The sequence below is a fragment of the Emydura macquarii genome, unplaced genomic scaffold, assembly GCF_026122565.2.
Source record: "Emydura macquarii macquarii isolate MOO-44397 ecotype Brisbane River unplaced genomic scaffold, CSIRO-AGI_Emac_v2 contig_1254, whole genome shotgun sequence".
NCBI lineage: Eukaryota > Metazoa > Chordata > Testudines > Chelidae > Emydura > Emydura macquarii.
In genome coordinates, this window is record NW_027131391.1 from 1,234,444 (window position 1) to 1,250,419 (window position 15,976).

The window sequence follows — 15,976 nt, forward strand, 5'->3', positions numbered from 1 at the left end:
AACCTATAGACAAAGGAAAGGGAAGAATTCAATGCAAGTTTTTTAAACCTTCCTTATTTTTTGGGTGACATTCTTAAACCTTACCTATATTTGTTTTTAATAGAGAGTTCAAACAGGAACAGGAATTATTGTGTTAGAGTTCACCTTATGAAAGGAGTTGTGAGTAGTAAAAACACCCTGTTCAAGGAACAACAAACGAAATAATTTCCCCTAATGTTACCATCATTAACGTTTATATATACACTGACCATTTGCCACACAAAACACACAGTATATGCTGCATATACTGCTAACAAAACTTTCCATATAAAAGATTTCCACTTACAAGATTTTATTCAGTTTGGATGAACCTGAGCCTATGAAAGTGACTGCATGTGTAGGCATTACATTTTAAGAGAGTTTTTGGTTCAGACAGTTCCAGGTATCTTATAAAGTCCTCTTTCTAGTGCCATTATGTATGGTAATATCAAGGGACAGGAAGCTGTCTTTTTACTGTGGCTAACTCCGTAGACTATTGAGAGCAGCTGTAGAAAGGCGTATATTTCTTACATCAGCATTCGGTAAAAAGCTTAACATTTCAAAATCACGAACTTCTGAGGTATTAAAAATACTCAGCAGTTGCATCTCCATTGTGAACAAATACAATGGTTGGCCAGAGTCTTTGATAAGGATCAAGGAAAGTGTTATTTTTAAATGTCTGACTATATAGTATTATGAGTTGCTAACTCCATGGCAGCTTTACTAGAATTCAAGTTACACAAGTCCTAATGAGTTATTTAAATACTTTTTGTGGTCTTGGCGATTCTAGCTGGATTGCTGTAGACATTCACCTGACCCGGGTTTCTCCCAATTCCATAGCTTCAGAAAAGTCTTCCTTCTCTGATAATTATTTTCATAATGACAATTGGTAATTCTTTTCAACCCTGCTCAGGAATTTCTTCTTGTAAGAATCACAGAGCCTCTTAATTATTGTTAGTCAAAGAAAGATTCATAGTTAAAATCTTATTTTACTTGCATTCAGTATAGACCTAATGTCAAATTTCTATTAATGTTGCCAGTGCTTGAACGTGAAGACAAAGAAAATCTCTCTACTCAACAATATTTTGGACCATTTGCTGGTCTAGTAGATGGACCACAGAAATCATGACCATTACATTTTACTGAATAAGAAACCAACTTTCATGGATTTGATTTGCACCTTTAGAATTCTAATACATTCAAACCATTTGAAATGTAAACTAAACCCAAATCTAGAATGTTGTTGTTCCCACACTCCCTCAAGCCACAAGCAGAGACACATAACCAGGTGCCCTGCAGACTTGCCAGGGCAGAATATCTGTGATTAGTTAACCTGTAGTTTACTTTAGCCTGGCTGTATTGTTTTGAATATTAATGGTTTCTTTATATGCTATAGTTTGTCACAAGACCAAAAACCTGCTCTGTCAAGGAAAAAGCCAAGAAATACAACAAAAAAATTAAAGAGAACAATAATGTCTGCATGGAGAAGCAGCCTTCATATAGAATATACAACCATTTTTCAAATCACTTTAGGGCAAATGAACTATCCTCATTATATTGCTTTGGGCCCAAAACACAGTAATCTTTCTGTTACAGAACTTCATTGTGCAAAGCATAAAAGACATTTTATAAGCAGGAAATTATCCGCATAGTGTGCATTTAACACTTACCAGAGTGGATTTGATGCCAACACTCTCAGCTGCCTGAAAGGCCAGCGTGAAGTTTCTTCTCTGTAAATGTAATGCAACATTTATATGAGAATAGAAAGAAAACTACTAAAAGTGTAATAGACTTGCTGCTTGAAAATATTTCTAATAAAACCCTGTATTGACTTCAACTAGGATTTATAATTCACCCACATTTATACAGACATGTCACATGCATCATTCTGTACTAGGGATACACAAGTATTTGTAAGAAGTATTTACTACCTGCTGGATTGGGGTAAAGAATTTTCAACAATGCTAGAAAAGACATTGCTAACTGGGGACTTTGTCACAGATCAAACGAAAAAAACAAAAACCAACAAACCCTAAGCATCAAATGATAAATAGGGAAAGGATTTTGTAAATTCTGGAGAGGGATATGTTTTTATATCTGTTTGTATAAGAAAAATGCAGCTAAAAAGGGATTGCGTTTGAAATTAAATGTTATCAAATCAGGAGAATAAGTGAATATTGAGCGAAGGTTGGGAAATAGTAAATTTAATAAGATTCTAAGCTTCAACTATTAAAGGAATTGTTCAAATTAAAAGTTATATTTACCTCTAAAATGTCATTTGATAAAAGTAAAAGATTGGCAATGTTAAATCAATATGAGATCTTGGATATTGAAATGTAGCCATTTTTATGGAGGTGGCACTCAGGGGGAGTGAATACCTTTATGAATCTATTCTAGGTAATTCTATAGCACTTCTCAGTGTAGTGACAGATACGATGTGAAATAGATCTTTATGCCAATGTCCAATGCACCTCATGGAGGATTCTTCTCTTCGCTCTTACCAGCCTTTAGTGTTTATGTATTGATATGTGATAAATGATTAAATTGAATTTCAAGGTAATTATAGCCCTATGCAATCAGAGGAAATAAGAAGCTGCAGCATTAGCACTTAGAAGAAACAGAGAGCTATAAAGAGGATATTTAAAGAGTAAAAAGGAAAACATAACTAAAGATATTAAGAAACAATGATTATTTAAATTATACCAATGGACTGAACAACAAGAATCAATCAGGGGATCCATTGAGGTGAAAAATTAGTTATTTGTCCATAAAAATGGCAAAAATAATAAATTATCTCTTTGCACGTGTTAAGAATTTTTTTGCATTTGTTAAGGAAATTATTAACAATGCATCTCTGCAAGATGTCTCTGTGGGTACTAATTATAACACACTGGAAGAAACTGAAATTATTCTTTTTCCTAATTTATTTTTAACTTCTTATCTTGTAAAACATTTATTTTAAATTTTGCTCAGGAGGAAAACAATACACACCTTGAGCAATATGGAGTGGAAGTATGTTCAATAAAAAATTTCCTCTTAACACCCAAAATGGGGAATAAACTACTCCAAAGCATAGAAGTTGCTGAATTTCAGACATTTAACATTAAATGACAAAGAAAAAAGAAGTTATTCACCATGCGCAGTAACAATGGTTCAAGATGTTTCCCTATGGGTGCTCCATGGTAGGTATACTTGTGTCCCTGCACTGCTGATCAGAGAACTTTGGTAGTATTGCCCATGAGGCCTGCGCATGCACTGTCCCCGTGCTGTGCCACGAGGCTAGCCAGCACAGGAAGGAAAACCCTCCTCAGTTCTTTCTCTATTGCAGAGTCATAAACAAGAACTCCGAAGTGAAGGGGAAGAGGATGAGTTGTGGAGCACCCATAGGGACCCATAGTTATTGCACGTGAGTAACTTCTTCTTTGAGTAGTGTCCCTAGGGGTGCTCCATGGTAGATGACTTCCAAGCAGTTACCCTACTTGTCAGTTGGGACTTCGTAGTAACTGGTCAGTTACAGAGGATAATACTGTGGAGCCAAAGATGGCATCAAAGGCGGAGTCCCCAGTAATCACATAATGTTTTGCAAATGTATGGACAGACGCCCATGTCACCGCTCTACAGATCTCTTGAGATAGAGACCGTGACAAAGTGGAGATATTCTTGGGGTTTTCTCTGAGTGCTGTGTGCGCGCCTCAGTTTCCCCCATATGTTACTTATATATTTCGGTGATGGGACCTGGGTGTGTGCTCATTGCAGAGGCCACTAGAGGGAGGATGGCCCTTCCCCAGCCACACTTATTCAGACAATAGCAAGACCCCTATGCCCTTCTGGGCCAACCAGCTATAACAGGTTGCATCAAGCAGAGACAGGGAAGAATGGCCAGCTTGCCTGGGAAGGAAACAAAGGACTGGGGAAGGGCAAGCGGATGAGTCTGGGGGGTAGCTGGCTGGAAGGGCCAGTCCCCTCGTAAGGGGGCTTAGGAGCAGGGCCTGAGAACGGGCTCTGAGGCTCCCTACTTGATCACTGCTGTAACTTCTAATTAATCTGCTAACAAAAAGTCTTTCTACACTGTGATCCTGAGAACTAAAAAACCCTTCTGATGTCCACACTGGCTGTGAATCACTTCTGACTGCAAAGCAGGGTGCATGGTCCTTTTGGGGCATGTCGGAGCTCCCCAGGCGTCCCATCCAGAGAGACTCATGGGGGAAGCTCAAGCAGAGCAAGTGGTGCTGAAAGCTCCGAGGCCAGATTCAGGAGGTGGCTGCACTAGTGTGTGGAGTTCCTGGGGGGGGAGAGAGGGAGAGCAGGCTCAGAGCACTAGAGTTCTGACTGGCTTTGCCCCGAGTGGTTCCACAGCACTGTTCCTGTGGGACTCTGTCATGGGAATATTCTTGAAGAATGTGCCCGATGAAAAGATCGACCTCGTGGAGTGAGTGCTATTAGAGTCTGGAGGGGTCATGCTGCAAGCTCGGGACACTGTCTAATGCAGTTCAAGATCCACTTAGTGAGCCTTTGAGATGATATTGCTGAGCCCTTGGATCTGTCTGCAATGAAAAGGAAAAGTCTAGGAGATTTTCTAAAAGCTCCTGCCCTATCTAAGTGGAAGACCAGGGCTCTCCTAACATGTAGGGTATGTAATATGGCCTCTGTTTTCTTGGTGAGGCTTGGGGTAGAAAGTTGGGAGGTGAATCAATTGATTCATGTGAAACAGAGAAGTTTCCTTAGCAATAAAATTTAGATTTGGCCTAAGCACAACCTTGTCTGGGAAGAACTCTCTCTGTGTGTCTGTCTGTCTGTCTGTGTATGGGGGGGGGGGGAGGAGGAGGAGGAGAAGAGGGAGATGCGCCATTAGATCTGCTATTTTCCCATTCTCCTGGCCAAGGTAATCACTATTAAGACGACTGTCTTCATGGATAGGTGCATCAGTGAACAGGTTGCCATGAGTTCAAATGGTGGCCTCATCAGCCCTCTCAGCACCAGGTTTAGATCCCACGCAAAGGTAGGATGTTGCAGGAAAAGGTTTACTAGACCCTTGAGAAACCTCTTGGCAGTTGGGTGTAACAGCACCATGTATCCCACAATAGGTTGGTTGAAGGCTGTTATTGCTGCTAGGTGGACTCTGACAGAAAGAGCTCAGAGATGGACCCCATTTCTTCAGGGTCAATGCATTTGTCCAGGATATGTGGTAGAGTCACCATAGTTGGGAAATTTGTTTGGCAGAACATCAAGTCTGAAATTTGGACCATTTCTGTAGGTAAGTGCGACAAATCGAGGTCTTCCTGTTGTGTAATAGCACTCCTTGTACCTCTCGAACAGGAACATGCTAAGTGCTGGAACCAAGCAGGAACCCCGAGGCAGAGAATCCCCAAGTTGGGATGTACGGTGTGTCCCTTGTCTTGTGAGAGGAGATTCAGTATGGCCAGGAGAGAGCCTGGCGGACATGTCGCGAGCTGTGACAGGTGAGGAAAACATGCCTGTCTCGGCCAGGTAGGGGCGATCAGGATGACATGGGCTCCATCTTTTTTCTTTTCGAGCAGGCCCTTCGCAAGTAGTGGAAATGGCAGAAAAGCATAGAGAAGGTCCCTGCTCCAGGAAATGAGGAAAGCATCACCCAGTGAATGACATCCCCATCCTTGCTCTGGAGCAGTAGCATGAACATTTCTTGTTCAAGTGAGTGGCAAACAAGTTCATGGATGTGTCTCCCATTGTTTGAGTATGCTCTGAAGTACCATCATGTCTGTCTCCCACTCGTGATCCTGCGGGAATCTGCAGCTGAGACCATCTGCTATCGAGTTCTGTGTGCTCGGGAGGTAAGCTGCAGTGTTGTGGGAGATGCACCAATTCCATAGCCTGATCAACTTGGTGCATAGGGAGGGTGATCTGGCTCCTCCTTGTTGACTAATGTAGTACATACAGGCTATGTTGTTTGTTAGGATCTTCGTGTAGGCTGAAAATGAGCGCAGGCATTCTTGGCCAATCGTAGCTCAATGAGATTGATGTGAGGGGACATCTCCGAGGATGACCAATTGCCTTGTGTTGTGAAGTTGTTTAGGTGCCCACCCCACCCTATCAGCGATGCATCGGTGGGTGATGAAAAGCATCAATGGTGAGATTTGGGGAAAAGGGGTCCCTTTGCAAATGTCGGTTGAGTCCTTCCACCAATCTAGATAGTGTTTGAACTGGTGGGAGGTGGAGGGATTTGTCCAGCCTGTCCCTGTTTTGTCTGTAGACTGAGCTGAACCATATTTGGAGGTAATGCATGTGAAGCCTTGCATGTGGGATTACTGCTGTGCCCGCTGCCTTGTGCCCCAGTAGTTGGAGGCAGTGTCTGGCTGATACCAGTGGGCTGTTCTGGATAGTGTTTATAAGAGAGATTAATGACAGAAACCTGTGTTGAGGCAGGCGTGCTCTGGCATGTAATGAGTCAAAGTTGGCCCCTATGAATTCCAGGCATTGTGCCAGAATGAGGGTTGACGTCTCGGTGTTGCTCTGTAGACCTAACTGTGTAAATAAGTTCATGGTCACTTTTATGACCTGATGGGCCTTCTTGAGAGAGCCAGCTCTGAAGAGGGAGTTGTCAAGTTTAAGGGTAAATCATTATCCCTTGAGAGTGTAAACAAGCGACTACCAGTGAGAGAACTTTGGAAAATACTCTCAGGACCGACAACAGCTCGAAAGGAAGAACACTGTATTGATAGTGGTCTTGTGTTAGGGTAAATCTGAGAAATTGCTTGTGAGCCAGTAAGATTGAGATGTGAAAGTATGTGTCCTGAAGGTCAAGGGCTGAAAACCAGTGTCCCTGTTCCAGTGCTGGAATGATCATTGATAGAGAGACCATCTTGAACTTCTAAGCCTTGATGAACTTGTTCAGAGCTCTAAGGTCTAGTATGTCTTCAACCTCCCTTCCTCTTTAGTAGTAGGAAATAAGGAAAGTAGAACCTCTTCCTCTTAGATGTTGAGGTACTGATTCTATGGCTCCTAGCTGGAGATGATTGACTTCTTGTCATAGTAAACTCTTACAAGAAGGGTCCCTGAAGAGGGACAGGGAAGAGAGTTGTAGAGGGGGTAGGGAGGTGAAATGGATGGAATATCCACTTTAAATTATCTCTAAGACCCATCGGTCCAATGTTATATGCTTCCAGGCACTGCAGAACACTGCTAATTGGTGGCCAAATGGGTGTGAAGTGTTGGTTGGCTGTATAAATGGAAGGGAGTTGTCTAATGGCGCCTCAATCTGCCTGTCAAAACTGGCGTTTGGACAAAGAGGGTTGGGTCAAGGAAGATTGGGAGCCTGGTATTTTGCGTTCAGGAAATTTCCCTTTTTTCCTTGGTGGCACATAGTGTTGTTGCAGCTAATATTGCGATGTATATGATCTATATTGGGATTGGGCATTAAATCATCTGTCCCAGCATGTAGATATCAACGACTGGAGTGTAGCCCTGGAATCCTTCAGGGTGCAAGGGAAGCATTAGTCTTTTCTGAGAAGAGCCTTGTACCCTTGAAGGGGAGGTCCTCCACAGTAGACTGCACCTGTTTTGGGAAACCAGAGAGGGGAAGCCATGAGGCTTGTCACATCACTACCACCATGGAGATGGACCTTGATGCTGTGTCAATGGCATTGAGGGCAGATTGCAGCAATGTTTTTGCTACTACCTGCACTAATGCCTTAAATTGGTCCGATGTGACTCTGGTACCTGTTCAATAAAGTCAGTCAACTGTGGGTAGTTGATATGATCGTATTTCACCGTGAGGGCCTGGTAGTTGGCAATACAAAATTGAAGGACAGCTGAGGAGCATGCCTTCCTGTCAAAAAAGTCTAGGTATTTCCATTCTCAGTCATATGGAGTAATCCTTGATTGATGTTGCCGGCTGCAGGAGTTGACAGCATCCACCATAATGGAACTGAGTGATGGGTGGTATTGAGTACTATACGAAGCCTGGGAAGAGTACCGTGAAGTCACTTCCTCCTGCTCACCGTCTGAACTCCCACTGGAGAGTGGGGGGGGAGGGGGCGTGCTATGGCAGCGGTGACAACTACTGTGTCCAGCAGGGACTTGGTGCAAAGGTCCTGGTACCGAAAATTGGGAATCCTGGTGCATCTGGTATGCAGAGATTGTCGGAGAGGAGGAATTCTATCAGTATCAATTACTTCAGTGTCGGCAGTGGTGCTGAAAGGAGACGGGGACCTTATTCATCCCAAATGCTCTGGTGCCTAGGCATTAATGATGGTACAGATGAGGATTCACATATTGGGAGCACCTTTTTAGTGGAGTGCTTACTCCTGTCTCTGAGTGCCGATGACTATGTGCCTATGTCCTTCGGGTTCAAGGGCAAGTCAACGGTGCTGGCTGCTGCTGGTCTCCGTGAGCTGTGGGTACCGGACTGCGAAGGTCTCAGTGCCAGTGGTGCCAAAGACAACTGCAAGCGATCTCCAACTCGCTGGGTATCTCGGGGCTCACTTTGAGAACTTCCTACTCTCCTGTTAAATGACTTATGAGAGTGGTCAGCAGCCTGCTTCTTCAACCCCAAGCCCTTAGAGGACTGCGGGGAAGACTTACATCTGCCTGGGGACTCCTGATGTAGGTCCTACGGAGGTCTGAGACCGCTTCAATAAAGATAATCTTCTTCCTAAACTCTCCTGTCCTTGTCGGATTGTGGTCGAAGTTGCTGGCAGAGGTTACACTTTTGCTGGATGTGACCCTCCCTAAGGCTGTGAATGTACTTAAAGAGTGCTTGTCTACAATTGGAATTGCCTCCTTGCTAGTGAGACACTTCTGGACATCTGGTGAACCTGGCATACCAGGCAGGAAGAAGGATCCCACGCAGGAAAGGGGAGGATAAATAAAGTTGCGGGGGAGGAAGACTGGATAAAATAAAAAAGAAGGTAAGGAATAACTATGCTATTAACAAGCTAACTAACTGTATAAAAACAGAGTGCAATCCTAACGGACAGCAAGTAGCTCCATCTCTAGCTACGGAGAGGTTGAGAAGGAACTGAGGAGGGTTAGCCCATACGCACTGGCTAGCCTTGTGGCACAGCATGGGGGAACAGCGCACGTACGGGCCTAACAGACACTACCACCAAAGTTCTCCAATCAGCAGCACAGTGATGCAAGTACACCTGCCAAGGAGCATCCATAGGGACACTATTAGAAGAAAAAATTTTGGTTAAACACTGAATGCTACTGCATCAACCGAAAGCCCTTCCCACTCACTCTGTTTAATGTTACCCTCCTCAGTTTAAATTTATGTTCTCATTAATGTCTTCTTACATTTGTTCCAAAGTTCTGGCTTGTCCAATTGCCTCAGACAGTAGATAAGCCTTACATTTATAAACCCTTAGCCAATTTAACTACTATAATCATGCCTTTTAATTTTTTATTGCAAGGAAGTAATCCCAATTTTGTCTCTCTCCTTCCATGCTATGTATTTTTTTATCTGTTCCATATTTATTTTTTTCTAGCTTAACTATATTATCAGTTAACATAGGCTAAACTGGACATTCTAATACTGTACCTTGTCCTGGCTGTTCAGCTCTTGATATGGAATGTGAGCCGGGAGATAAGTATGGAGGACTGCACAGAAGGCCAACCCATCATTCCAACTGCTGCTGAAGTTTGTGATGTCAATATTCTTTAAGGGAAAAAAAGAGTCTATAAATGATAGCAGATTATCATTTAATACTGCTTTAGAATTTGATTTAAGTGATTAGAAAAATAATATTATTTATGTTGTGTCTTTTATCAAAAGAATGCCAAAGCATTTTCGAAATGGAGATGCAAACAAAAACTACCTCAACTTCAGTGCTGAAATGGTCAGAGACCAGAATCCAACACTGCTGAGAGTGAGAAATAGACCAGGACAGGAAAGACGTTAGTTCTGGAACTTAATTTGCCTTACTATCCACAAAAGATATGATACATTATTAGCAAATGCTTTTGTATTCCTTTAAGATAGTAATGTTTTGGTTAAAGTGAACACACCAAGACATACAAGTAGAAACAAATTATAGATACATATTTCTGGCCTCTTTTTGGAACTTCTAAAATATGCCAAACTGCTATGATGTGTTATCAAAGCATGGGAAGATTAGATTTTTCGCCTTCATATTCTATTGTATTATTCAATGGGCAAAAGGACTAATCAATGATCACAGATATTTCTTCTTCTGATTAAGGTGATTATTTTCATTAAGAGGTAGCTGACATGAATGAGTCAAAACATTATGTAAACCCATTACTAATTCTTGTTCAAAGATGATCCATTGGAATACCCAAACATGAAATATGGCAGGGAACTAGTTCTCTGAATAAGACATATGAGAAAAATTCTTCATTCTGCCATTCCACACACCCATCTTTCTGTTCCAATCAGGAGATAAGTGGCATAGTTAAATACTTCCCTTTATTCCACAACAGTTTGTGCACAAACTGTTGGAAAGAGTCTATGGCCAAAGGAAGTTATGAACAAGATGCCTCAGTGACATTTCTAAATCACAGTACACTTGTCTGCTGTCAAGCAAATAATGGTGAAGAAATTACTGTCACCCCAATGGATGGCAGCAAGTTTAGATTCTTTTATTTAAGAACCAGATGGGAACTGCATCTACTAACCTATCCTTTGAGACTTATACGGAGAAATGTAAATATACCATATGTCAAATGCACTCCTCCCTTAACTGGATTTAAGCAGTAACTAGACAGTTCTGCTATTGGTTTATATTTGGTGTTACACTAAAACTGAAACAATCTCCAGCTACAGAAACCAAGAAAAAGCTGATAATTCATCCTTTTTCCTTACAACAGTCTAATAACAATCACACCTCTTTACAAAAGGCTATTTCTAATCACTCCCCCTTGTTTAATCTTGATCAGAGAGATCTGCACAGTACCAAACAGGATAAAAACTAAAGACAATGCAATTTAAATCATGTGACTAAGTTTCTAGTCAAACCAATGAAGATTTTGGATTACAAATGTAAAGAAACAAATGCTGCTACTCCCTGCCTCACTGACTCCCCAGAATCTTCATTTCCTATTCGGCGTCAGACCTTTTTATACAAACTCCACAAAATGCAAGTTCAAACTATGGTGATGTAAGTGTACGTGCTTGGACTCACAATGCCAACAGGCAGTCGCCTGAGCCTTGCTTTGCAATCCAACAGCCTGCTTCCAAACGGAAATGGCTTTGTTTCAGGCCCCCAGTGCTGTGGGAATATGTTCTTTACATAGTCTCAACTTCCTGAAGACACAGAATGGGGGAAAAAAGCTCTCCCTCTTGCCCCTCAAACCTCCAGGAAGCTGGAAACTAACTGAATTAATTTGGTTCTAGTTATTTTCAGGAGATGTCAAAACTAGTTAAATGCTTCTTGAATAAGGGAAGAAGAGGTCCTTTCAATTTCAGCAAAAAAGAACTGAGCAGATTGTATACAAACACCAAACTTCGAAACAGCTAACAGTCAAAGCTAATACAAATTCCATGCCATCTATTTATTCTAAGCTGCTCTATGGGACCACCCACTACCCCACCCCTTGCCCCCCAAAATCCCTGTATTACATGTACTTCCTGGGACTCATCTTCCCCATCACATTTATGCAGAGAACACAGATGAAGTCACAGGGAGGGGCTCTCATGAAAACACTTGTAGTAGCCTAGCTCTAAAACGAATTCTGTCTTGTATGCCTCTATTCTATAAGCATAGGGACCCTCACCGCTGCCTTCCATCTTTTCCAGACTCTTACCACCACATTGGCTTCTTCCAATGTCATTTTGATAGCTTTCAGTTCTGCTTCTATTGTTCATTTCCATGTTAAACTTGGTCTACCGTGTTGCCTCCTGCCCTGGGGGCTCCAGTCTAATGCTTGTCTTGTTATGTTGTTTGAGTCTTTCCTCCATGTATGTTCTAGTCACCACTGTTTTCATTCCCTAATTTCCTATCTTATCGGTTTCTGTTTTGTCCTCCAGAGTTCTTAGTTTGTGACTTTTTCTGGCTATCTGATATTGAAGATTTGGCTAAGTCAGCTGTTTATGAAACATGGAGTTTAGATAGTAAGGTCTTAAGTTTCCAAGTTTCAGCACCATATAATAAGACCAAGTTTACAATGGTATTAAATATTCTAGAGTTAAGTTTGGAGGGCAAGATTTTTGTTTCTCCAGATTAGCTTTATTGTTAGAAATGCATGCCTGAATTTCACTAGTCTGGCTTTAATGTCTTAGTCTGTTCCACCTGTTGTACTTACAATGCTGCCAAGATATGTGAAATATCAGACCTCTTCTATGTCAGTCCCAGAAAGTGTTATTGGTGCTTGTTGTGTGTTGATTCTTATTGTTCTAGTTTTCTCAGTGTTGATTTTCAACCCTACAAACTGTTCAACAAAACAAATTGTGCACAGAGCTGAAGATCGTTTATTTTGGCTTGTTAGGACAGCAGCTGATGTCATCTGCAAAGTCAAAATCTTCTAACTTTTGTGTGAAAGTCCACTGTATACTCCTTGGTGGTTCTGGGAACTTGATGTTATTTTCCTCCCAAAACAGTCAGCAGGAAGCAAAATTAAGTCCTATCCACCCTACCTAAACAACTAAGTTTGGCTAGCATAATTAATTTAGAATTTATAAAAGTCTCTAAAGGGGCCCATCCCATAACTACAGACAATACAATGGAAGAGACTGACAAGACATACATAAATATCTTTCAAACTTGTCCCCAAATGCCAGAGTGAGTTTTTGGTTTATTTTCTTTTTGAAGGGGGGGTATACTTGGTTGTCACCAAACCAAGTTATAACAAAAAATGGTCTGGCATGTGTGCATAAGGCCAAACTGTTACATGGCTTTAAAAATTCTTTAACCCTGGACCTAAACTATAGAATGGTCCAATCACACTTTTGTGAAGTCTATAAGGCAACTTTTGAGAAAAACAAGTACAATTAAATACAAAGAGGAGAGGAAAGTTATATATAATTGAAGAATTAAAGAATGTAGATGCTTCGTGTAAGAACATATGCCTCTATTCCTCTCCCACCCCACCGGGTTTCTCATTTTCCACCATTAATGCCACTGTGGATGCCTCACTTAACCAGACCACTGAATGGAGTAGTCCTGAATTTCTATCCAGCCAGTGAAACTCTTAGCAACCAATTACAGAAAAAGCTAGTCACTTAGTATTGTTTGGCAACATGCAGCCAATATCCCTAATAAGCACAAGCTCGTAATTAGTTGATATAGGTGATAGCTGGATGCAAGAGCCTAGTATTGAAGTTGGAGCTCTGACTGTTCCAAATAATTGTTTAACTTAGACAGCAGTAACAATAAGACAAGTTAACCTGCTACTGTCTTCAACATTTACTGTGATTCACTAAACCAGCTTTGAATAAGCACTCTGATCTTATCTTATTTTGTAAAGTGCTCAAATATAGAGAACGTGAAGTATCTAGCATTTTGCTATTAGGTTTCCTGGTAATCAGATAAGCTGTCTTTTCCCAGTTGCTTTTAAAAGTTCACTTCAAGTGGCTATTATTATAAATTTGTATTTATACTCAGCCAAATGGGTTTGGTTGATATATCTGTCCATTTAGGCATCAGTTTGAATTTGGTTTACATTTGAAAACTTTTCTTTGCAGCTCCAAGGGCCACAATTTTCTAATGAAAACTTACATTTTGCAGAAACTGGCAACTCTCATGCTCACCATTCTCCACTTCTCTTGAGTGAACAAGGACCCTAAAGGCTGGCATGACATCATGGAGCACAAGAGGTACCTAAAGCACCTGGTCGACATGGACGTTGGGATTTCACCTTTATTGCTATGAAGGAAAGGTTTTTATTCCTTTGTTGGGGAAACCTGCACTTGAGTAGTGTTTCTGACAGACAAGTGAAAAGATCAATGGCTTTTTGTTTTTTATTAAGTAAGACCAAGAGTAATGTCAGTTTAACAAGAGATGTGTCTATCTGAGGTTTTATTTCATGTGTTGAAAGGGGAATGGACAATCCAGAAAGGCTTTGAATCGCTATCTTCTATGACTTAACTAAATATTAATATTTAGTTAATGGGCATACATTAGATCATAAAAATTCTAGTCACTCATTTTAGCTAATAAATTATTCTACTGGTTCAGAGTAAAAGGATGGTAAAGAATTAAAAAAGGTAAAATAAATGTGTCAATATATATATACACAAGAATAGCAATTCCTTTTTGGACTGCTTTCAGGAAGAGTGTTCAGATATACTGTAGAGCCAACAAATAGACTATTTTAGTTCTCTTTAAAGAGATTTGAAAAATCAAATATATGAGGAGTCATGCTTAGCTTATAATGGTTACATATATTATATAGTCCATATCCCTTTGCAACAGGCTTATTTAAAAATACTATTCTGAGAATTAGTTAATATATTAGTTTTGCTCTTGTTCTTTTTCCCAGGACATACAGCCTCTCCCCTGAATATTATGACCTAATTTGGGGGGTTATTTGTTAGTTTTTTCCCTCCAAGTAAAGCTAAATTTTATTCCAGAAGGAAGAGTTCTGCCAGCTAACTCATTAATACAGAGGCTGTAACAGAGCCATTCTAAATTAAATATCATTGGTTACCACCAGGATTTGAACCTTATTTCTCCAACTGAAGAAGTGACCTTGTTACTATTTCTTAAAAGGGAAAGTTTTAAAAAATACCACTGAGACGTATTACCTTAGAATACAGTGGGACATAATTATTGACAAAGTCTCTCTAAAAATTAAGCTTTTCTTGTTTTCTCCCCAATATTTCTACTGAACACCAAGTACACTTAAACAAATGGAAAGTAGAAATAGTGATCTTGGGGAATTGCACCCACAAAATAATATGCTCAAAGGAAATGTAACTGTAGATCCTTTTCTTTGAACTTTTGGGGGTATTCAGATCCAGGAATTGGTCAGCACTGCATTCATCAAATTGACAGGCATTACCTGGATAACACTATCATCCAGAATTATATTAGTTAATGGAAACAAACGTTTTGGAAGGAATATTAAACCTCATGCTTCAGATCTTAAGACAGTCTATTAGAGATCAGGAGGTGACTTAAGATGTGGGGATGGGAGGGTGAGCAGGAGGCTAAGATTATCCCACATCCGCCTGCTGCAGGGTTCTTATACTTTCCTCTGAAACGCTGGATTCTGGCAACTATCAGAGAAATGATAGTGGACTAGATGAACCTCAGGTCTGATTTAATATGGCAATACCCACGTTCCCAATTGCACCAAAAGGTGTGCAACAAAACACAGATCTGAACTTTTGGCTACACAGTTGAGAGAAGTTTCCTAATGTTATGCAGAGAAAGGTGTCAGCCAAAAAGAAAACTCCATTTTCTTTGACAAAATTTCTGTTCAAGTGGAAAAACTGAACTGGCACCCCAATAACTAGATAGTGACTCACGAAAACAGATCAACAAAAAGACTCAATTTACATGATGAATGTACTAGCTGTATCAGATCTTGAAAAAATCTTAATACCACCACTCTGAATTTTTATGACTATTTATCCTCTTACCAGAATACATTGACCTATTTCTCACCTACAGAAAAGGTTTTGTGAAGCAGTTCACTTAATTGGTCTGCCTACAAATTGACTAGTCCAGTGCAGTTTCAGAAACCCCCTTGGAAGAACTCTGTACAGTTGGTGGCAAAAATTATTGGTGAGTAGGATATTATGTTTAACCTTTATGCTTGGTCATCAGTATGGTGGTTCATAGGTATTGTCTCCTTACAAAACTTCTCTTCACAGCTAACTTTGGTATACAGATGAAATAAATGGGGCACAGGTAATGGAGCCAGTGGTGGTGGCTGTGTTCTGTGTACAATCAACTGTGGCCCAAGAGAATCTGAGTGACTCAGATTACCTTTTCTTCTACCACACTGTCCACAAAGCTCCACTGAGCTGAACTGCTACTGATGGACAGCCTGGTTAACTCAGGCTGCCTTAACTCAG

General features: G+C 40.7%; 1 protein-coding gene across 8 annotated transcripts in view; it reads right to left on the reverse strand.

Moving 5' to 3' along the window:
- The window catches only part of SPECC1L (sperm antigen with calponin homology and coiled-coil domains 1 like), a 108,083-nt gene that overhangs the window by 8,221 nt on the left and 83,886 nt on the right, over positions 1-15,976 (reverse strand). For all 8 annotated transcript variants that reach the window (XR_010920208.1, XM_067550015.1, XM_067550018.1 and 5 more), the window contains 2 exons: positions 9,536-9,652; positions 1,689-1,748 (listed from right to left, as the gene is read on the reverse strand). Coding sequence is in view for 7 of the 8 variants with exons in the window: in XM_067550015.1 (XP_067406116.1) it covers positions 1,689-1,748; positions 9,536-9,652 (177 nt within the window). In the remaining variant the exon portion in view is untranslated. The remainder of the gene's footprint in view (positions 1-1,688; positions 1,749-9,535; positions 9,653-15,976) is intronic.